The sequence below is a fragment of the Sus scrofa genome, unplaced genomic scaffold (assembly GCF_000003025.6).
Source record: "Sus scrofa isolate TJ Tabasco breed Duroc unplaced genomic scaffold, Sscrofa11.1 Contig1914, whole genome shotgun sequence".
Lineage (NCBI taxonomy): Eukaryota > Metazoa > Chordata > Mammalia > Artiodactyla > Suidae > Sus > Sus scrofa.
In genome coordinates this window covers 3,399,328-3,416,099 of record NW_018084979.1, presented here as the reverse complement: position 1 = coordinate 3,416,099, position 16,772 = coordinate 3,399,328, and the positions used below count along the sequence as shown (strand labels likewise).

General features: G+C 59.2%; 1 protein-coding gene across 9 annotated transcripts in view; it reads right to left on the bottom strand.

Moving 5' to 3' along the window:
- Positions 1 to 16,772, bottom strand: part of PACS2 (phosphofurin acidic cluster sorting protein 2) — a 57,159-nt gene that overhangs the window by 23,050 nt on the left and 17,337 nt on the right. For all 9 annotated transcript variants that reach the window (XR_002341117.1, XR_002341116.1, XM_021081612.1 and 6 more), the window contains exons 2-4: positions 4,936 to 5,023; positions 1,951 to 2,040; positions 374 to 499 (exon numbers count right to left, since the gene is read on the bottom strand). Coding sequence is in view for 7 of the 9 variants with exons in the window: in XM_021081612.1 (XP_020937271.1) it covers positions 374 to 499; positions 1,951 to 2,040; positions 4,936 to 5,023 (304 nt within the window). In the remaining 2 variants the exon portion in view is untranslated. The remainder of the gene's footprint in view (positions 1 to 373; positions 500 to 1,950; positions 2,041 to 4,935; positions 5,024 to 16,772) is intronic.

Here is a 16,772-nt window from a genome sequence, read left to right as displayed (position 1 = left end):
TGGGAGGGCCAAGCCAGGGCACCGACTGTGCCTGTCCTGGACGGGCGGGTGGGCAGGAGGCCTGAAGGCTCAGGCAGGCTCTGGGGCAGAACACAGGGGTTCCCGGCTGCCCCTCCCCCAGGGCCCATCCAGAACTCAGAGCTCCTGGGCCTGGGGACCCTCTGCTTCTGCCCCCCAAGCACCCCTCAGGGCCCCGCATTCCCCCAAGACTCAGTGGGGTCGGCTGGTTCTTCGTGGAGGCCCTTTGCCTGTTTCCTTGCCAGGGACGTCAACTTGATGCCACCCCCTGACCCACCCGAGCACGCGTCCCGCTGGCCAGGGCCGGTGCCCGCAGAGTGGGAAGCTGAGGTCCCGCCGCCCGGCCGAGCCTCACCTCGGCCATGTTGATGGAGCCGGCGGCCAGCGTCTTGTAGCCGAGGATGGTCCGGTTCTTGTACCGCTTTCTTCGCTGCAACATGATCTGAAGCTTATTGCCTTCTCTTTTCAAGAAGTGGGGGTACTACGGGAGAAGGGGGTGTCACGGCCACGCGGGCGGCCACGCCCACCACACCTGCCAGGTCTCACCCGGCCGGGCGGGGGCTCACTCCCTGCTGGTCATCCCCGGGGGCGTGCGCAGTGCCCAGGCCCTGGGGTGGCGGTGGGGGCAATCCCGGGATCGACGGTAACTGCTTGGGGCAGCTCCGCCTGGCGGTGCAGGCCGCCTGCGTTCGCTCGTGTGCATGCGGCTGACGTGCACAGCCTTCCTTAGGGTTCACAAATAGAACTACTTTTACTTTTTCGTTTGTTTGTTTGCTTTTTTTAGGGCCGCACCTGCGACATATGGAGGTTCCCAGGCGAGTGCTCTAATCAGAGCTGCAGCTACTGGCCTACACCACAGCCACATCGATATGGGATCCAGGTCGTGTCTGCGGTCTACACCACAGCTCACGGCAATGCGGATCCTTCACCCACCGCTCGAGGCCGGGGATGGAACCTGAATCCTCATGGACACTACTGAGGTTCGTAACCTGCTGAGCCACAAGGGGATGCCATAAAAACCTACTTCAAAAGTCGGGGCCAACAGGCCTGCCCGCCACATTGACTGGCAGTGGTTATACACCTGGGGACCTTTACCTAAACCTAAAACGGTGAACTGTATATTCTGTAAATTATACTCCACTAAACCTGACTCTCCTCACCCCCCCGAAAGAAGAACCAACACAAAACCCAGGAGCTGCTGTGGGTGAAGGTTCGGGTAAAGCCAGGCAGAGCTGGGGTGAGGTGGCCTTGGGGGAGGGCAGGCCCTGGGCTGGTAGGGTTCTCATGAAACCACAGGCCTGTCTTCCAAGAAAGGGGACAAAAATGGTTTGAGGTGCATTGATTTGATACTAAATAGCGCTAGTTCTCTCGTTTTGGGGGCCTCCAGGGCATGCGGAAGTTCCTGGGCCAAGGATGGAACCCGTGCCACAGCAGTGACTCGCTGCACCACCTGGAACTCCTGGCATTACTTCCCAAACACAAGCGTGCTGGGTAGGAAGCTGGCACACCTGCTCAATCCAGGCGAAGAAGGGAAGAGGACTGCAGGCAGGGGATGCTGCCCTGGGGGTGGGTTGGGTCTGAACAGCCCTCCTTCACACCACCAGCACCCCCCAAAATGCCTCCAAAGGGTCTGCCTTACAACACGCTTCCACAGGCTCTTCCTCATTTTTTCTTAGCAAATGTTTTGAGTTGCTTTTTACCCCATCTTTTCTAAACACGGGAATGAAATGACCTAAACTGATCATTTGAGTTTGGACCTCACTACATTCACTTCATCATGGCGATGCCATGAAAAGCTCTCGCTGGGCAAAAACACACGGAACCCCCCACGGAGACCTCCGCGGGGCGGGGCCGCCCGGCCCACCTGCGGGGCGACCGTCGGGGGCGGCGCGGGGCGAGGGGCGGCGCGGAGGGCGGGGCCGCCCGGCCCACCTGCAGGGAGAACGTCAGCGCCAGGTCGGTCTCCACTTGTCCGCTGGGGGGCAGCACGATCTCGTGGGACCGCAGGATCCGTTTGGAGCCCTGAGACGGAAGGAGACACCTCAGGCTCAGAAGAGGGCGTCTTTACTTTTTTTTCTTTTTGTCTTTTGAGGGCCACACCCGCTGCATCTGTAAGGTCCCAGGCTCGGGGTCTCATCGAGCTACAGCTGCCGGCCTACACCACAGCCATGGCAACACCAGGTCCCAGCAGCAACTGCGACCTACACCACAGCCCATGCAATGCTGGCTCCTTCACCCGCTGAGCGGGGCCAGGGATCCAACCTGCGTCTTTATGGATACTAGTCGGGTTCTTAACCCACTGAGCCACAAGGGGAACTCCCAGAAGAGGGCATCTGAAAATGAAACAGGAAGATGAGAGCCGCAGGCTGGGGTGGAGGCCTGAGGGCAGCGATTCCCAAAGGCACTGTGGGGAAGATTTATCTAGAGCCTTAAAAAAAGTCCATATGCTAGAAGGCAAGTCCACCTCTAGAAATCTGTTCCTAAGCCGTGAGAGAGTAAGAATGGGTGCTGCCAAGTTTAATGTAACGACTGGACGCAGGTGCAGTGCGAGGGGCAGGTGGTTAGGGCAAGTACCTGCAGGAGCAGGGGTGGGGCCACACGTTCCTGCGAAAGCAGTACCGTGAGGGGTGACTGCCCCCCAGAGAGCAAAGCGGGTGCAAAGATCAACAACCAAAGCACAGCAGCGCCGTCCCAGGCTAGGGAGGACAGAAGTCTAGAACCAGATCCAAAACACACACGGACGTGTTGATATGAAGCAGGATGTAATCACGAGCCTTCGGGTCAGCTAGGCAAAGCTGCTCACTAAATGCTCTGATGCGAGGCTGCTGAATCCTGTGTGGAAAGCACAGGTCCCAACCTCAAAACTCACCCACACCAGAATAAATTCCAAACGGATTAAAGATGCCCACTGTAGCATTGTTTTAAAAATAGCCGTCCCAACAAGGCCGAGCCTGAGGGACACTGCTGTGTGTGGGGAGCCAGACACAGCAGGACAAAGCCTGGGTGAACCACGTGGGGGCACCAGGAGGAGCCAGACCCAGAGCTGGGAGGAGCGGCCGCCTCCAGGTGGCTCTGATGCGGCAGGGGTGGTGCTGGGTGACTTCCAATGAGGGTGCAGGCAAATGAGTGAGGGCTGGGGGGGGGGGCAGGACACTGTGCCGAAGGGAGCCCCAGGGAGGGGTTCTGGGCATGCATGTGGGGTGGCCCGTGGGCTGAGACCAGGCTGCACAAGCTGGTGGACGGCGGCCAGCTGTTGCCCTCTGGACGCATGTGGTGCCGAGGCCTCGCTGCTTGCAGCTGCTCCTGGCAGGGTCAGTGCACAAGTGCCCCTCCCTCTGCCTTCAGGGTCGGGGGGGAGCAGGCACCCAAGGTGGGGTCTGGCACTCTCCCTACCCCCCAACCCGTTCCCCTTTGTCCCTCACAGCCGTTCCCCCAAAGTTCTTGCACATCTGACCCCTTTCACGTCAGGCCCTGCACCGATGGGCCTGTGGCAGGTGGCGGGTCCAGGCACAGAAGGGAGCAGGGGGACAGGGAGCACACGTGTGTGGACAGGTCAGCGCGGGAGGCCAGCACCTCTGCTTCCTGGGGACCAAGACACAAGGATCTGGGGGCGGAATGGCCAGGACCAGGTCTGGAGGCAGGCGGCCAGGTAGGAGAGGATGCCCAAAGGGAGGCAGGCCTGGAGCCGAGGGTCTGCCGGCAAGGGAGCTAAGCGGGGGAGGGGGGCAGGGGGAGGGACAGGGTGGCTCCGAGGGGGCCTGGGATCCTGAGCAGAGGCCGAGTTCTCCATCAGGTCCAGGTCCAGGGCGGCTCAGGGGGCTGGGGACTGGGCGCTGGACGAGCAGGGCCAGAGTGTGAGCAGGTCGGTCACGTCAGAGGCCAGCAATGGGTCACAGCCGGTGCCACCCACACGCCAGCAGGGCCGGTTCCCTTGACCCCAGTGTGCAGCCTGGCACTGCTGCTTTGAATTGAGAACAGCAGCCTCTTTAGTGAAATGATTTATTTCTTCAGATCTTTGTTGAAGAGCGCCCTGCTCCTCAGGGGGTGACAAGTGACCAGAAGGACGGGCCTCACGCCTTCCAGGCTCCAACCTGAGCGCCCAGTTTGGAGGAAGCCTGGGCCCGAGGCCCTGCTGCTCCTGGAGGTCCAGCCAGGAGGCCCTGCTGACCCTCGCCCAGAGCCTGGGCCAGGTGTGCTGGGCTCCAGCAGCCCGGGGCTGAGGGTGAAGCAGGACTCCCGCCCTGTGGTGCCCACAGCCTGGGGTCCTAACAGGATAGGCACTGAGAGCCACCCTGCTTCAGCCACGGGCCCCCCCAAGGACATTCCTGCCACACAGTGCCACCTGTGAGCAATGCCAGGGGGTAGGGGCCTGCAGCGGTGGCCGGGCACGGGGCCCCACACCTGCAGGTTGGCTGCAAAGAGCCGCAGGAGGTGCCATCTGGCTGCCCCGGGGTGACAGACCTCCCATCCCCAGAAGCGACCTGGAACCTGGTGGTCCCCAAATGGCCAAGGCAGCCCACGTGGCATGGGGTGCCCCCCGGGGCCTCTGGGCCAAGGCAGCTCTGAGAGCAGGGGGCTGTTTTCCCCAAGGAGGGGCAGGCGGGCCGGGCCCCCCTGAAACACTGATCCTCGTTCAAAAGCAGAAAGAGGAACCTGGGAGGCCCTGGGACATGGAGCATGACAGCCTGGGAGAGAGAGGCAAGCACACCAGGCCCTGTAGGGGGCGGCGCTGCTGGCTGAGGCCACACAGTGCGGGGCCTTGGGGGGGACAGTCCCCCCGGCTCTGCTCCCTCCACGGCCCGGGACGGCGGGCTCCTGCCCTCACTGTGCACAGGGGCGCGGCTCCGACCCGCCAGAGCATCCGCATGGGCTCCGGGCCCACAGGGAAGGTCCCGCCGCCCGCGCAGGAGGCCGCACCTGCATCTTGACGGCAATCACCACGGCGATGAGCTCCTTCTCCAGCTCCTTGAGCACCACCAGCTTCTTCAAGGTCAGGCTGCACAACCTGCAAGGGGCACAGACAGGCTCGGGAAGGCCCTGCTGTGCAGCGGCCCCAGCCTCAGGCTCCCTGCCCCCGGTACCCTGGTCGCTCACAGGGACGCCCGTGAGCCTTTGCCCAGGCCCGGCCAGGCCCATCCCCAGGGCCCCTGCACCCGAGGGCCGTCGGCACCACGGCTGGTTGACCAGAGCCCCTCTGCTGGGGTCCTCGAGGGCTCGCAAAGTGGCCTGGGTGGGTCCAAGGACAGTGGGCGGGGGGGGGGGCAGACAGGACACCTGAGACCACAGAGCCAGGAAGCCCCCGGGGACCAGGGGACCAGCACCTGGGGAAGCCCCTCCCAGCAGTAAGCGTGCCTGCCTCCCGGGGCCCCCTGCCCTCTCGGCTCCACCCCAGGGCCTGGCTCCCTCCTCTCCAGGGTCCACCCATCCTGCAGGCCCCACCTGGCCCTTCCCACCCCGCTATAGGGCCCTACCCAGCACAGGGTGTGACGCCAGCCTGTCATGTGCTGGCTCTGCCAAGCTGAGGGGCCAGGTGACAGACACCAGGGCTTGCTGGGGCAGGAGATGCCCCTGATTTGACAGCAGGGGCAGCTCCGGGTTGGAGACAGACGGAAAGCGTCCCTGACAGTCCCTGACACCAGCACTGGGAGGGAGCTGAGCAAATGCTTCTCTGCCGGACCCCAGCCCAGTCCCTCAGAGCAGAGGGGACGGCTCTGATTCTGCAAGGCCCCATCTTACTAGGCAAACAAACTACAGGGGAAAAAAAAAGTGAGAGTAAAGGCGGATGAAAGGAGTTAATATTCACCAGGACAGACCACAGCCTGGGCCATAAAACAATGCTCACACACACTCATGAGAACTGAAATCATATAAAGTGTGCTCGCTGACAAAAACGGAATTAGCTAGAAACCAACAACAGAAAGACAGCTGGAAAACGCCAGCTCCTTGGGAAACTCAACTGCACCAACAGGCCAAAGAGGAAGCCTGGAAAGACATCAGACATATTTCGTGTGGCATGAAAGGCGGGGTGCAGCTAAAGCAGTCCTGAGAGGAGGACTTGCAGCATTAAATGCTTACATTCGAGAGAAAAACATTCTCAAGTACACATTCCACGCTTTACCTTAAGACACCAGGAGAAGCCCAAATTAAACCAAAAGGGAGAAAGAAGCAAATAAGGAGGATAAGAGCAGAAACAATGAAGTTGAGAACAACAACAAGAATCGGGAAAAAAACCGCCCAAATCTGGTTCTTTGGGAAGAGCTACGTGATGGGTAAACTCTAGCCACACCAAGGAAAGAGCAAGAGAAGAGAACCGTGACCGGCAGCAGGGCCCGAGAGGGACATCACGGCGGAACTGACCGACGTGGCCGGGGACACTGCAGACCACTCGGTGCCCGTCCTTCGGAGAACGGGAGTTTCCCGGTGGTTCAGCAGGTTAAGGACCCGCACGGTCAAGGCTGTGGTGTGAACTCCATCCCTAGCCCAGGAACTTCCACATGCCACAGGTGTGGCCAAAAAGAAAAAAAAAAAAAAAAAAAGAAGAAATAAAACCAACTCTGGGAGTTCCCATTTTGGTGCAGCGGAAACAAATCCGACGAGGAACCATGAGGTTGCGTGTTGGCTCCGTGGGTTAAGGATCCAGGCTTGCCGTGAGCTGTGGTGTAGGTCGCAGATGAGGCTCGGATCTGGCATGGCTGTGGCTCTGGCATAGGCTGGCAGCGACAGCTCTGATTCAACCCCTAGCCTGGGAACCTCCATACGCCCGGGTGTGGCCTAAAGGGACAAAAGACCAAAGACAAAAACAAAAACAAACAAACCAAAACCCCCCCAGCTCTGCAAAACATCTTCCAGAAAACAAGAGGAAGGAGTACTTCTCAAATCGTTTTATGAGCTTAGCAAACACCCCGATCCCAGCCCCACCACCAGACAAGAGCGGTAAGAAAGGAAGCTACAGACGGGTGTTCCTTTAAGGACACACGTGGAAACATCTTCCACACAATATTAGCAAACGGAATCCAGATACGCGTGAAAGGAACAGTAGGTCACACACCACAACCAAACCCCAACACCCGCCCTCGATTACAGTCTCTGCTGAGCCAGGAAGAGACGGGCTCTCCTTTGGCCCGATGGGGCGCACACGTCCACGGGGCAGACGCGGAGAGACGGGACGGCAGCCCTGCACCCGCACAGCCGCGCCGAGGACCCGGCCAGGGCGGGAAGGCCAGAGAGTCAGGCTCTCCTCTCGCAGCCCACAGGGCCGCTGGGTGGGTGGGACGGCCCGAGGAAGGAGGGAGTCGGGACACGGGCCCTGAGAACCGACCAGCTCAGCGAGGCCCCAGAAACCGGCCGGCGGGTGAGAGGCAATGAACTGACGTCGATGTTAAAAACCTTGCATTTACAAAACGGAACACCCAAGTCTAACCCAACAAACGCAGGATCTGCGTGCTTCCAGCTCCCGCAGCTGTGACAAGGAATCAAAAATGTCCCAGGCCCGGGGACCCTAATTCTCCCCAAAAGAGATCTACACTTTAACCCATTTCCAGTGAAAGCTCAGCAAGACTTTGTTTTGGAGCTGTCAATAAGCTGACTTAAATTTACATGACAAGGCAGAGGAACTAGAATAATCAAAATAACTTTGAAATAAAGCAAAAATAAACAAACGGGACCTAGCTAAGCTTAAAGCTTTTGCACTGCGAAGGAAACCACTGACAAGAGAAAAAGACAACCTAGGGGGTGCAGGAGCATTTTGTGAGTGGTGTGACCGATGCAGGGCAAGCCACACTCAAAACACGTGAGCAGCTCGCACAACTGGACGTCAAAAAAACAGGCGTTCCTGTTGCGGTTCGGCAGGTCAGGAACCTGACCCGCACCCACGAGGACGCGGGCTTGATCCCTGGCTTGGCTCCGTGGGCTAAGGATCCGGCGTTGCCGTGCGCTGTGGTGGATGTGGCAGCTGCTCGGATCCCGCGTGGCTGTGGCTGCAGCTGCGGCAGCGGCAGCTCCGATTCGACCCCAGGCCCGGGAACTTGCATTCGCCGCGGCCACGGCCCCAAGAGGCCCAAGACCCTTCCAGTCCTCATTTGGGGGTGGAGGCCTCAGGGTCTCCACGTCTTACTTTGGGGGCTTTCACGGCTCGTGTTTCTAGAAGCTGGCATTCCTCACAGCGTGTCTGACGGGGAGGTGACTCTTCAGGAGCAGAGCTGGGCACCCCTCGTTAATGCGACGACCCCACAGGCGCGAGGGGCCCCGAACACCTCCAGGGGCCCCTGGAGAGTAGAGGCCTCCGCGCAGAGTAGAGGCTCATCCGCCAGAGGCTGTGACACCACCGCCGGCTGGGTTTCTCGTGTGTGCGCGCGCGCGCGTGCATGTGTGCACACACGTGTGTGTTCGAAGGTAGGTCAGGTTATTGCAATTTGTGCAAACGGCATTAAAAGGATCAAAAGGACCACCTGCATAGAGAAGCCGAGCCAGGTCAACAGAGCAAATACAATTACTACGATTGTTTTCTTCCTTTCTCTTTTTCGGTCCACCTCCTCTGCACGTGGAAGTTCCCGGCCAGGGACTGGCTACAAGCCGCAGCCATGACCTTCACCGCGGCTGAGGGGCCGCCGCATCCTTAACCCAGATGCTGTTCGTTTTTTAACCCAAGGCTGGATGACAGGACGAGACTTACTCCATAAGGCTTAGCCCTCCAGGAAATCAGGAACACACACTAAAAAGCCCACAAACGATTCATCAGGACCCTGGGGCCATTATTCTGTAAAAGCCCTGCACTCACATCACTCTGGGCCGAGAGGAAGCCAAGGGCATCTTACCCCAAGACACCCAGTCTCCCCAGGCGAAGGGCCGCTGCCTGCGCTGCCCCGTCCTCTGACTGTCTCTGCTCCAAACAGGAGAGGGAAGCGCCAAGCTCGGCGCCAAACCCAGAGAAGCAGCACTCGAGCAGAGCAAAGCCACAAAACCCACACACCCGCCAAGAGGAATTAACAAATGCTCCCGCACTGAGGTCTCTGTAGAGAAACAAGGCGACCAGAGCCACCCAGAGCCCTCGTGTGCCCTCCCCACCTCTCGCACTGAAGGAAGCACCACCTGGGAGGGCCCCCTTCTCGGAGCCAGGCAGCAGTCCCAGACCCCGGCTCCCCTGTTAGCTGAGTGCTGGCCTCCCGGTCAGGGGCCTCGGTCCTGCCTCGGGCAGCTGGGCAAGGCCCCCAAGCAGCCAGGCGGTGGAACTCGAGCAGAGGCCTTGAGCACCACGTGCTGGGCGGCGAGCCCCTCCCCTGGGTGCAGTGGCAGCACCCAGGCAGCCACCTTGGACCCAGAAGTGGAAGCCACACAACCGAGCACGGCAGGGTGCCCAGCCATCCCTGCACCAGTGACACCTGGGCTGCAACACGAGGCAGAGACCAGCACCGCTCGGCCAGCTCTGCCTCGCGGGCTCTCGCTGGAGGCCAGCTGTGCCTAGACTGCCAATCACACCCAATTCTTATCACATTTGGGCAGGGTGTATGTCATTCTGCCTTTTTTTTTTTAAATTGTCTTTTTAGGGCCGCACCCACAGTACCTAGAAGTCCACAGGCTAGGAGTCAAATTGGAGCTGTAGCTGCTGGTCTACACCACAGTCACAGCAACTCGGGATCCGAGCTGCGTCTGTGACCTACACCAGGGCTCACAGCAACACCAGACCCTGAGAGGGGTGAGGGATCGAACCCGTGTCCTCATGGATGCCAGTCGGGTTTGTCAACTGCTGAGCCACGATGGGAACTCCGTGCCACTGTTCTGTCCTAAGTGGCGGCCACCACCACCCTGCGGTGCTCGTGCCCCTTCCCCACCTGTTAGCTGGGTTGAATAACTGCACATCTTCACCACAGGAGTCCATGACCGCTCCCCCCACACCATGGCCACCCTGTCTGCTCCAGAGACCTACACTGCATGCTCTGGCCAGGTCTACACAGCCGCTGAGAGCCTCTCTGGGGCATCTTCTGCCTGAGCGGAGTTGCTGGGTCCAGCTCCGCGCACCCAGAACCCGTCCAACTGTGCTTCCAGGTCGTGGGACTAACGTGACCTCCTGCCGGCCCTGAGCAGGGGCTGATCCCACCCGCGCACGGAGCCAGTGTCCTCGGGTGGCCGAGACAACAGACTGGTTTCTCACGGTTCTGGAGGCTGGGAGTCCTGGATGGGGGGCCTGCAGGGCGGTTCCCTCTGTCGTGAGCTGTTCGGGCCTCTCCCTGGCTTGCAGACGGCCGCCCCCGACGGCCTTGCCTCTGCGCACGCACGCCTCGGCATGCGCGTCCTAACCTCGTTAGAAGGACAAGGTCACACTGCAGGTGGACCTGCCCAGGGCCTCATTCCAACCTAACCGCCTCTTCGAAGGCCTCTGTTCAAGCAGTCACAGGACGTGCTCCGAGGTAGGAACTCAACGTGAATGGGGTGGGGGGGCATCAGCCCCTGACACTCAACAACACCCGAAGGAACAGCAGCTTTCGATTTGGGGCATCTGACACGTGAGAGCCTCGCTGTGGTTTTTCTGGTCCCCAACTCCCAGCAAAAGCTGGGAAACTTTTCCAAGGGTCCGTTGTTGGTGGAGCAACTCCCCAAGCCTGACCCCGACTCTGCCTGTTACCGCGCTGACAGCTGCCCGCCGTCGAGGAATTCTTCACGTTGTCTAGAGGGAACCACTGGGTTCCACGTGTTACCCGTACCATCTCCTGGCTGCATGGGTCGTGTGACTGAGTTTCTAGACAGTGATGATTTAATTAAATATCTTTTACGATGAACGCCTCCTGGATACTCCCTTTAATTTCACAGCCCTCCCCCCAATTTTTTACTTCCTCTTTCACCCTGAGGTCATGAACCCACCCGGACTGCGTATCACTTTAACCCATATAGCTTATTTAAATGCGCACGCACCTCCCGAAGGAAACACTCCCTTAACACAAACACACTTCGTTTCCTTTAAAGTTTCACATAAGCTTCACAGTGTGCTTGCCAAGTTCAGTTCCCACATGGAATTGGATGAACTCACAGGCCCTGAGGGAGAACGGCCATCTTTAGGTGTCACCGGGTCACAGTGTCCTCCCACTCAGGTGTCTCACCTCGCATCCGTGGTCGGACATGCCTCCTGTGAACGTCTCCAATGATACCCTTTGTGCGAGTTATTCCTAAACTGCCAGCTGCTTTTATGAACGTCATTGTTTGTCTTATGTTCAAATTGATTACTACAGGCGTTTCAACACTACGGATTCTGTATGTTTATCTTGTATCAACTGACCTTTCGGAACTGCCCCCTGTACACTCTTGTACACTGTCCATTTGAACAGTAACGTCATCTGCAAATGGCCGTTTTGTTCCTTTCAAACTGATCTTATTTACTTTTCGTGTCTTATCGCATTGTTCAGTACCTCAAGAATAATAGCAGCTACCTCACGTCTTGATTTTAAAGGCAATATTTCTAATGCTGTGAACAGTCCCGTAAGCTTTTCACGACGACAGAAATGATGTATAGCTGCCCTGTTTAACATGGCAGCCAGGAGCCAGCACTTACCCGTGGCTGGTGCAACTGAAGAAGTGAATCACACATTTTAATGAATCAATGGATTAATCATTAGCCAAACGTAGACCACCATATTTGATCGTGCAGGTCTGTAGATCTTTAGTAGGTATCCTATAACAGGCTAAAGTTCCTGCTTATTTCCATATCCCTAAGAATGTCTATTACATTTCATCAAATGTTTTTTCTGGATATATCACATGATTTTTCTCTTTCACTCTGTGTATGAGATAAAAATAATAAATATTCTCATGTTAAATAAATCACCCACGCATTCCCGAGATAATTCCCATTTCATGATACACTTTTGCCATTTCGTGCCTGGTGGGCGTTTTTTTGGGTCAACATTTTATCGAGGGTTTTCACATCTATGTTCGTGAGGTCACCTGCTCCTGGGAGTTTCCATGGATCTGCCGTCCTAATAAAATGCACAGCTTCACCTCATTTTCAGTATCTTCTCAACCTCTTCATGTGAGACAGGGCTTATTGCTTAAAGAATTGGTAAAATTCACAAATAAAACCCTCTAATGCTCTTTCAGGAAGAGAGGAGGTTTTAATGCAGTTGGTCTTCACACATTTTCTGTTTTACTAAGTCAATTATTAAGTAATCCACATTTTTTTCCGGAAAAGAATCCTTCCTGCTTTTCACATTTACTGACGACGTTGATTACAGTGTTCTTCGACTTGCTCTCATTTCATTCCGAAGCGCTTTATGTGTATGCTTTCTCTTTCGATCACTTTTGCCGAAGTTTGCTACATTATAAGTCTTTCCAAGCAGTTGGCTTCTGGCTTTTGTTAGTATTTGATTTTTTCTATCTCATTAAGTTCTGCTCTTATCATCTCCATTCCTCTAATTTTTATTTATTTATTTATTTAGTCTTTTTGCCATTTCTTGGGCCACTTCCACAGCATATGAAGGTTCCCAGGCTAGGGGTCGAATCGGAGCTGTAGCCGCCGGCCTGCACCAGAGCCACAGCAACACGGGATCCGAGCCGCGTCTGCAACCCACACCACAGCTCACAGCAACGCCGGATCCCTAACCCACTGAGCAAGGCCAGGGATCGAACCCGCAACCTCATGGTTCCTCGTCGGATTCGTTAACCACTGAGCCACGACGGGAACTCCCCTCCTCTAATTTTTTAAAAAAAGATATGCTCTGTTCTTTATGTAACTGGAGTCAGGGGTTTCCACGACCGAAGGCTCAGTCTCACGCTAACACTGGTATTCAAGACGAGGCATTTCGGGGTTCAGAATGGACACCCACACTCAACAGCAACATGGGGTTTTGATGCAAACAGCAGTCCACCATCCTACTCGCAGGGCAGCCTCCTTGCTGCTGTGGGGTCCCTAACCCCCAGGGCGGATGGACCCAAGGCCCCCACTCACTGCTCCTGTTTCACCAGCCCCATCACCACCACCCCGCTTCTGAGGCCTCCAGCCTCCCCCAGTCACCTCCATGGCTCCAGTTGGCCCAAGTCCCTCCTCATCCAGGCAAGTCCCCCTTTGTTCAAGCGTGGACACAGCTAAGAATGGTTCCTGTTCTGTCCTTGCGTATCTGATGGGCTTTCAGAGCAGCTGGTCTTGCTCTGGGAGTGGTGATGGGCAGAAGCCCTCCCCTCCCTGCAGTTCCAATTAAGCCGTCTGGCTGAGAGGTCACCTTGGTGGGGGCGGGAGGAGCTGCTCTGATTTGGGGTTGTCCTAAAGACAACGGAAGACACCCCGGCCCTTGGAAGGGGACGCCTGTGACTTGTCCTCAGGGTCTGGTTTGCTGTGCTGGGGAAGCTGGGCCTTCATGCTCACTGCAAACTCCAAGGGATACTCGGGGACAACCATGTATCCCTAGGCACTTACAAAGCAGGAACCGAGGAGAAGTCGCTGTGATGGCAGAGGTGCCCACAGCCCAAGGCACCTGAACACCCCAGGCCGGGCTGTAAAGGACTAAAGGCAGGTGTGACCTCCGCAGAGCCACTTCCTGCCCAGGGGGCTCCCAGGAGTCAGCCCTCAAGCCCCCACCACCACCACCAAGGCCTGAGGCCCACCCCGGCAGTCTGTAGGGATAGAGCCTGCGGGCAGCCTCCTGGGGCTGGTCCTCGCCTGGTGAGGCTGTGGGAGGCGGGAGCCACCAATGCCCAGAAGGCTGTGCTGCAAGGGCCGGAGCCGGAGGAAGAGGGAGGTGCCAGGCCTTGGGGGGGTTTCCAGGGTCGGGAGTTGACCTGGCTCCACGGGATGCTGTGGGCCCTGCAGGGTAGGGGTCAAATCGAGCATGGCGTCAGGGTCGCAGTGAATGGACACTGAGCCCCGGGACAGATGCTGGGGGAGGGACAGGGACATGAAGATAAGCCAAGAACCCTGGAAATGGGAGCACGGGGGCAGCAGGCACCTCCCCACAGGGTCACTCAACAAGCCCCCACCCCGCCCCCCGGGCCAGAACCTGCACCACTTGGGGGAGGGACAAGGGGTCAGGCCCTTTCCTGACACCCTGGTTTTGAGAGTTGTGAAGCAAGTGACATTTCAGAAAGTCCATGGAATCCGGTTTTACAGACGTTTTTATACACGCAGGCTTGCGGGGCGTTTCCATCTGATGGGCATGTCTCGTGTTACCATCCCAGGGGCTGCGGGAGACCAGTCTGCCCGCCCCCCTGAGCCCCCGTGGCAGGCGAGAAAGCTCCTGCTCCTCTTTGCTGCCTCGGAACCCTGGCTGGCACCCGGGCGCGGCCCCAGGACAAAAACTTCAGCCCACCCATCTCAAACCTTCCAAGTGTGGGGGGGTAGGCTGGAAACAGCACAAAGCAGTTCCCTCTGGAAGAATGACTGCCCCCGCCTCCCTGCATGTGAAGCCAACCAGAGACGGGCACATACGTGGTGACCAGGGGGCCCTGGTGTCCCTGTGGAGCAGGGTGGGCACCTCCTTTAAACCAGATTCCGGGAGCCTGGGCTCCTTCCAGCTGCAGGAGGGTGCAGGTGGCTGGGTGGAGCCAGGCTCTCTGAGGGTGGGGTCTGGGCGGGACACAGCAAAGGCAAAGGCAGGGTGTCAGCTCGTCCCCTGAGCAGGACCCCAGGCAGACTGGCCCCTGAGGGTGGGCGCTGGTTAACGCTGCGGCTCTTGGTTTTACCTTTCCCGTCTCTGGGGAGGGTGTTAATTGCGACAGCCGTCTTTTGAGGAACTGTTTGGCCATGTCTATCTCACTCTTTTTTTTATTGCGGTAAAAAATACGTAACACAAAACTTGCTTATTTTTTTCCTGGCTGCGCTGATGGCATGTAGAAGTTCCTGGGCAGGGGATCAAACCTGCGTCACAGCAGTGACAACGCAGGGTTCAGTGGTATCAGGCGCACAGACGCGCCCGCACAGCCATGCGCAGAACTCTCGTCATCTGGCCGCACTGCGACCCCGTCCCCACCAAACCCTCACCCCCTGCCCTCCCTCTTTCTGCCCAGGACCCTGGCTGCTCCAGAGGCAGGAGTGGGATCAGCCTCAAGGTCCATCCGCGGGCAGCCAACCCGCCGTCCGCGGGTCCGTCCGTGGGCAGCCAGCCCACCATCCGCGGGTCCATCCGCGGGCAGCCGTGTCAGGATCGCCTTCCTGGTCCAGGGCACCCAGCGCGCCGGCCTCTGGCCCGCCGTGCTCTGTGCTGGGGAACACGGTGGCCGTGACACGGGCCAGCCTGCCTCGCCCTCCGGCACCCAGACCAGACGCGTGCTGGATCGCGGGGGCTCCACGCTTCGCCCTGGGGCGGAACCAGACCACTCCTCGCGCTCACCAGCAGCGCCGGCCGATTTTACCTTTGGATTAAAAGGGGTTCTGTCAACAGGGCTCCCCAACCCTAACGGGAGGGCAAGTGGTCTCTCCCGGCTGCCCCGGGCTGCCCCGTGGCAAGACTTCACCCCTTCACTGCCCCCTGCTCTCCCTCTGGGACGCTGCCCCCACCCCTGGACGGGGGACACAGGACCATCAGCCGGGGGGACCCTTGGCTGCCTGTGCGCAGGGTGGACAGAGCGCAGGGCAGGGCGGTTACACTGGCAGTTAGAGCGGATGGGCTGGGGGTCGGCGGGGGCTCCTCCTTCCCCTGCCCACCGCTCCTCACACGGAGGCTTCCTTGTCTGCCATGGACTTGGCTTTCACGGACTCTCGACTCTTGTTCTGGAATGCTCTCTCACCAGAGCCTCCTACTCCATGACAGCCGCTCACCGTCACCCTGCCGGGCCCGGACTCTGACGTCTGCTTGTGCCCAGAGCAGGGGCGATGAGGCCACCAGGCTCCTCTCTCAGCCCCGGGGTCTGTGCCCCGACCCGGCCGGTCCTCAGCTCCCCCTGCCAGTCCACCCGGTGGCCGCGGGCTCCTCCCTGTCCCCTCCCAGGTGTCTGGCCACTCCTGGTCTTGACCGGCCTGGGGAGGCGGGGCCCGTCTGCGGGCAGATCTCCGCCTTTGCCCCCCTTTGCTCGTCTCGACATCTTCCCTCCGAAATGAACCGCTCCAGCCCAGGGTGCAGTCCGTCCAGAGCAAAGCCAGTGTTCCCCGACCGCCCGGGGCTGATCCCAGGCCCTCCCGCCGCCGAGCCATCCTGTGGCCGCCAGCCAGGGGCAGGCACCTGCCGACAGCCCGGTGACCGGCCCTGGCCAGCCTCCTGCACTCCCAGCACAGGATCCGAGCGGCCCCGCCACCGAGCTGCAGCCAGGCTGGTCCACGCTGTCGCCCTGGCAACCAGACAGGTCCTCCTCCACCTCGCGCCCTGGGTGTCTCCTCAGACGGGGGTATGTTCCCCAGGGCCTCAGAGGACGAGCGCTGGGCGCGCCCAAGCCGGGGCTCCCCAGCTCCGTGGACACCAACTACCTGAGACAGTTCCGTGAGCAAAAGCTCCGAGACGGACAGTGGCTGCGGGCAAAGGGCCGTGATGCCGAACAAAGGGCTAACGTCCCAGCACAAAGGCCCTCGCACGGGGCGGGAGCGCGGGCACAGTCGGCCCGGAGTGTGCGCGAGGCGCAGACCCGCGCCGGCACCTCGGCTCCAGGCCCCGCCGGGGCAGGCGTTCACCCCCCGCCCAGGAGCCGGCCGCCCCCCGCTTCTCCAGGGGCAGCTTGAGCTCGGCCAACACCCCGGCCCCGACCAGAGGCACCCCTCCCGAGGGCGCCGGGGTTTCAGGCCACCCGGTGGAGGGTGAGCCAGGGCTCAGCACGCTCCGGGGGGCAGGGAGCCCGCCGTCCGCGCCCCA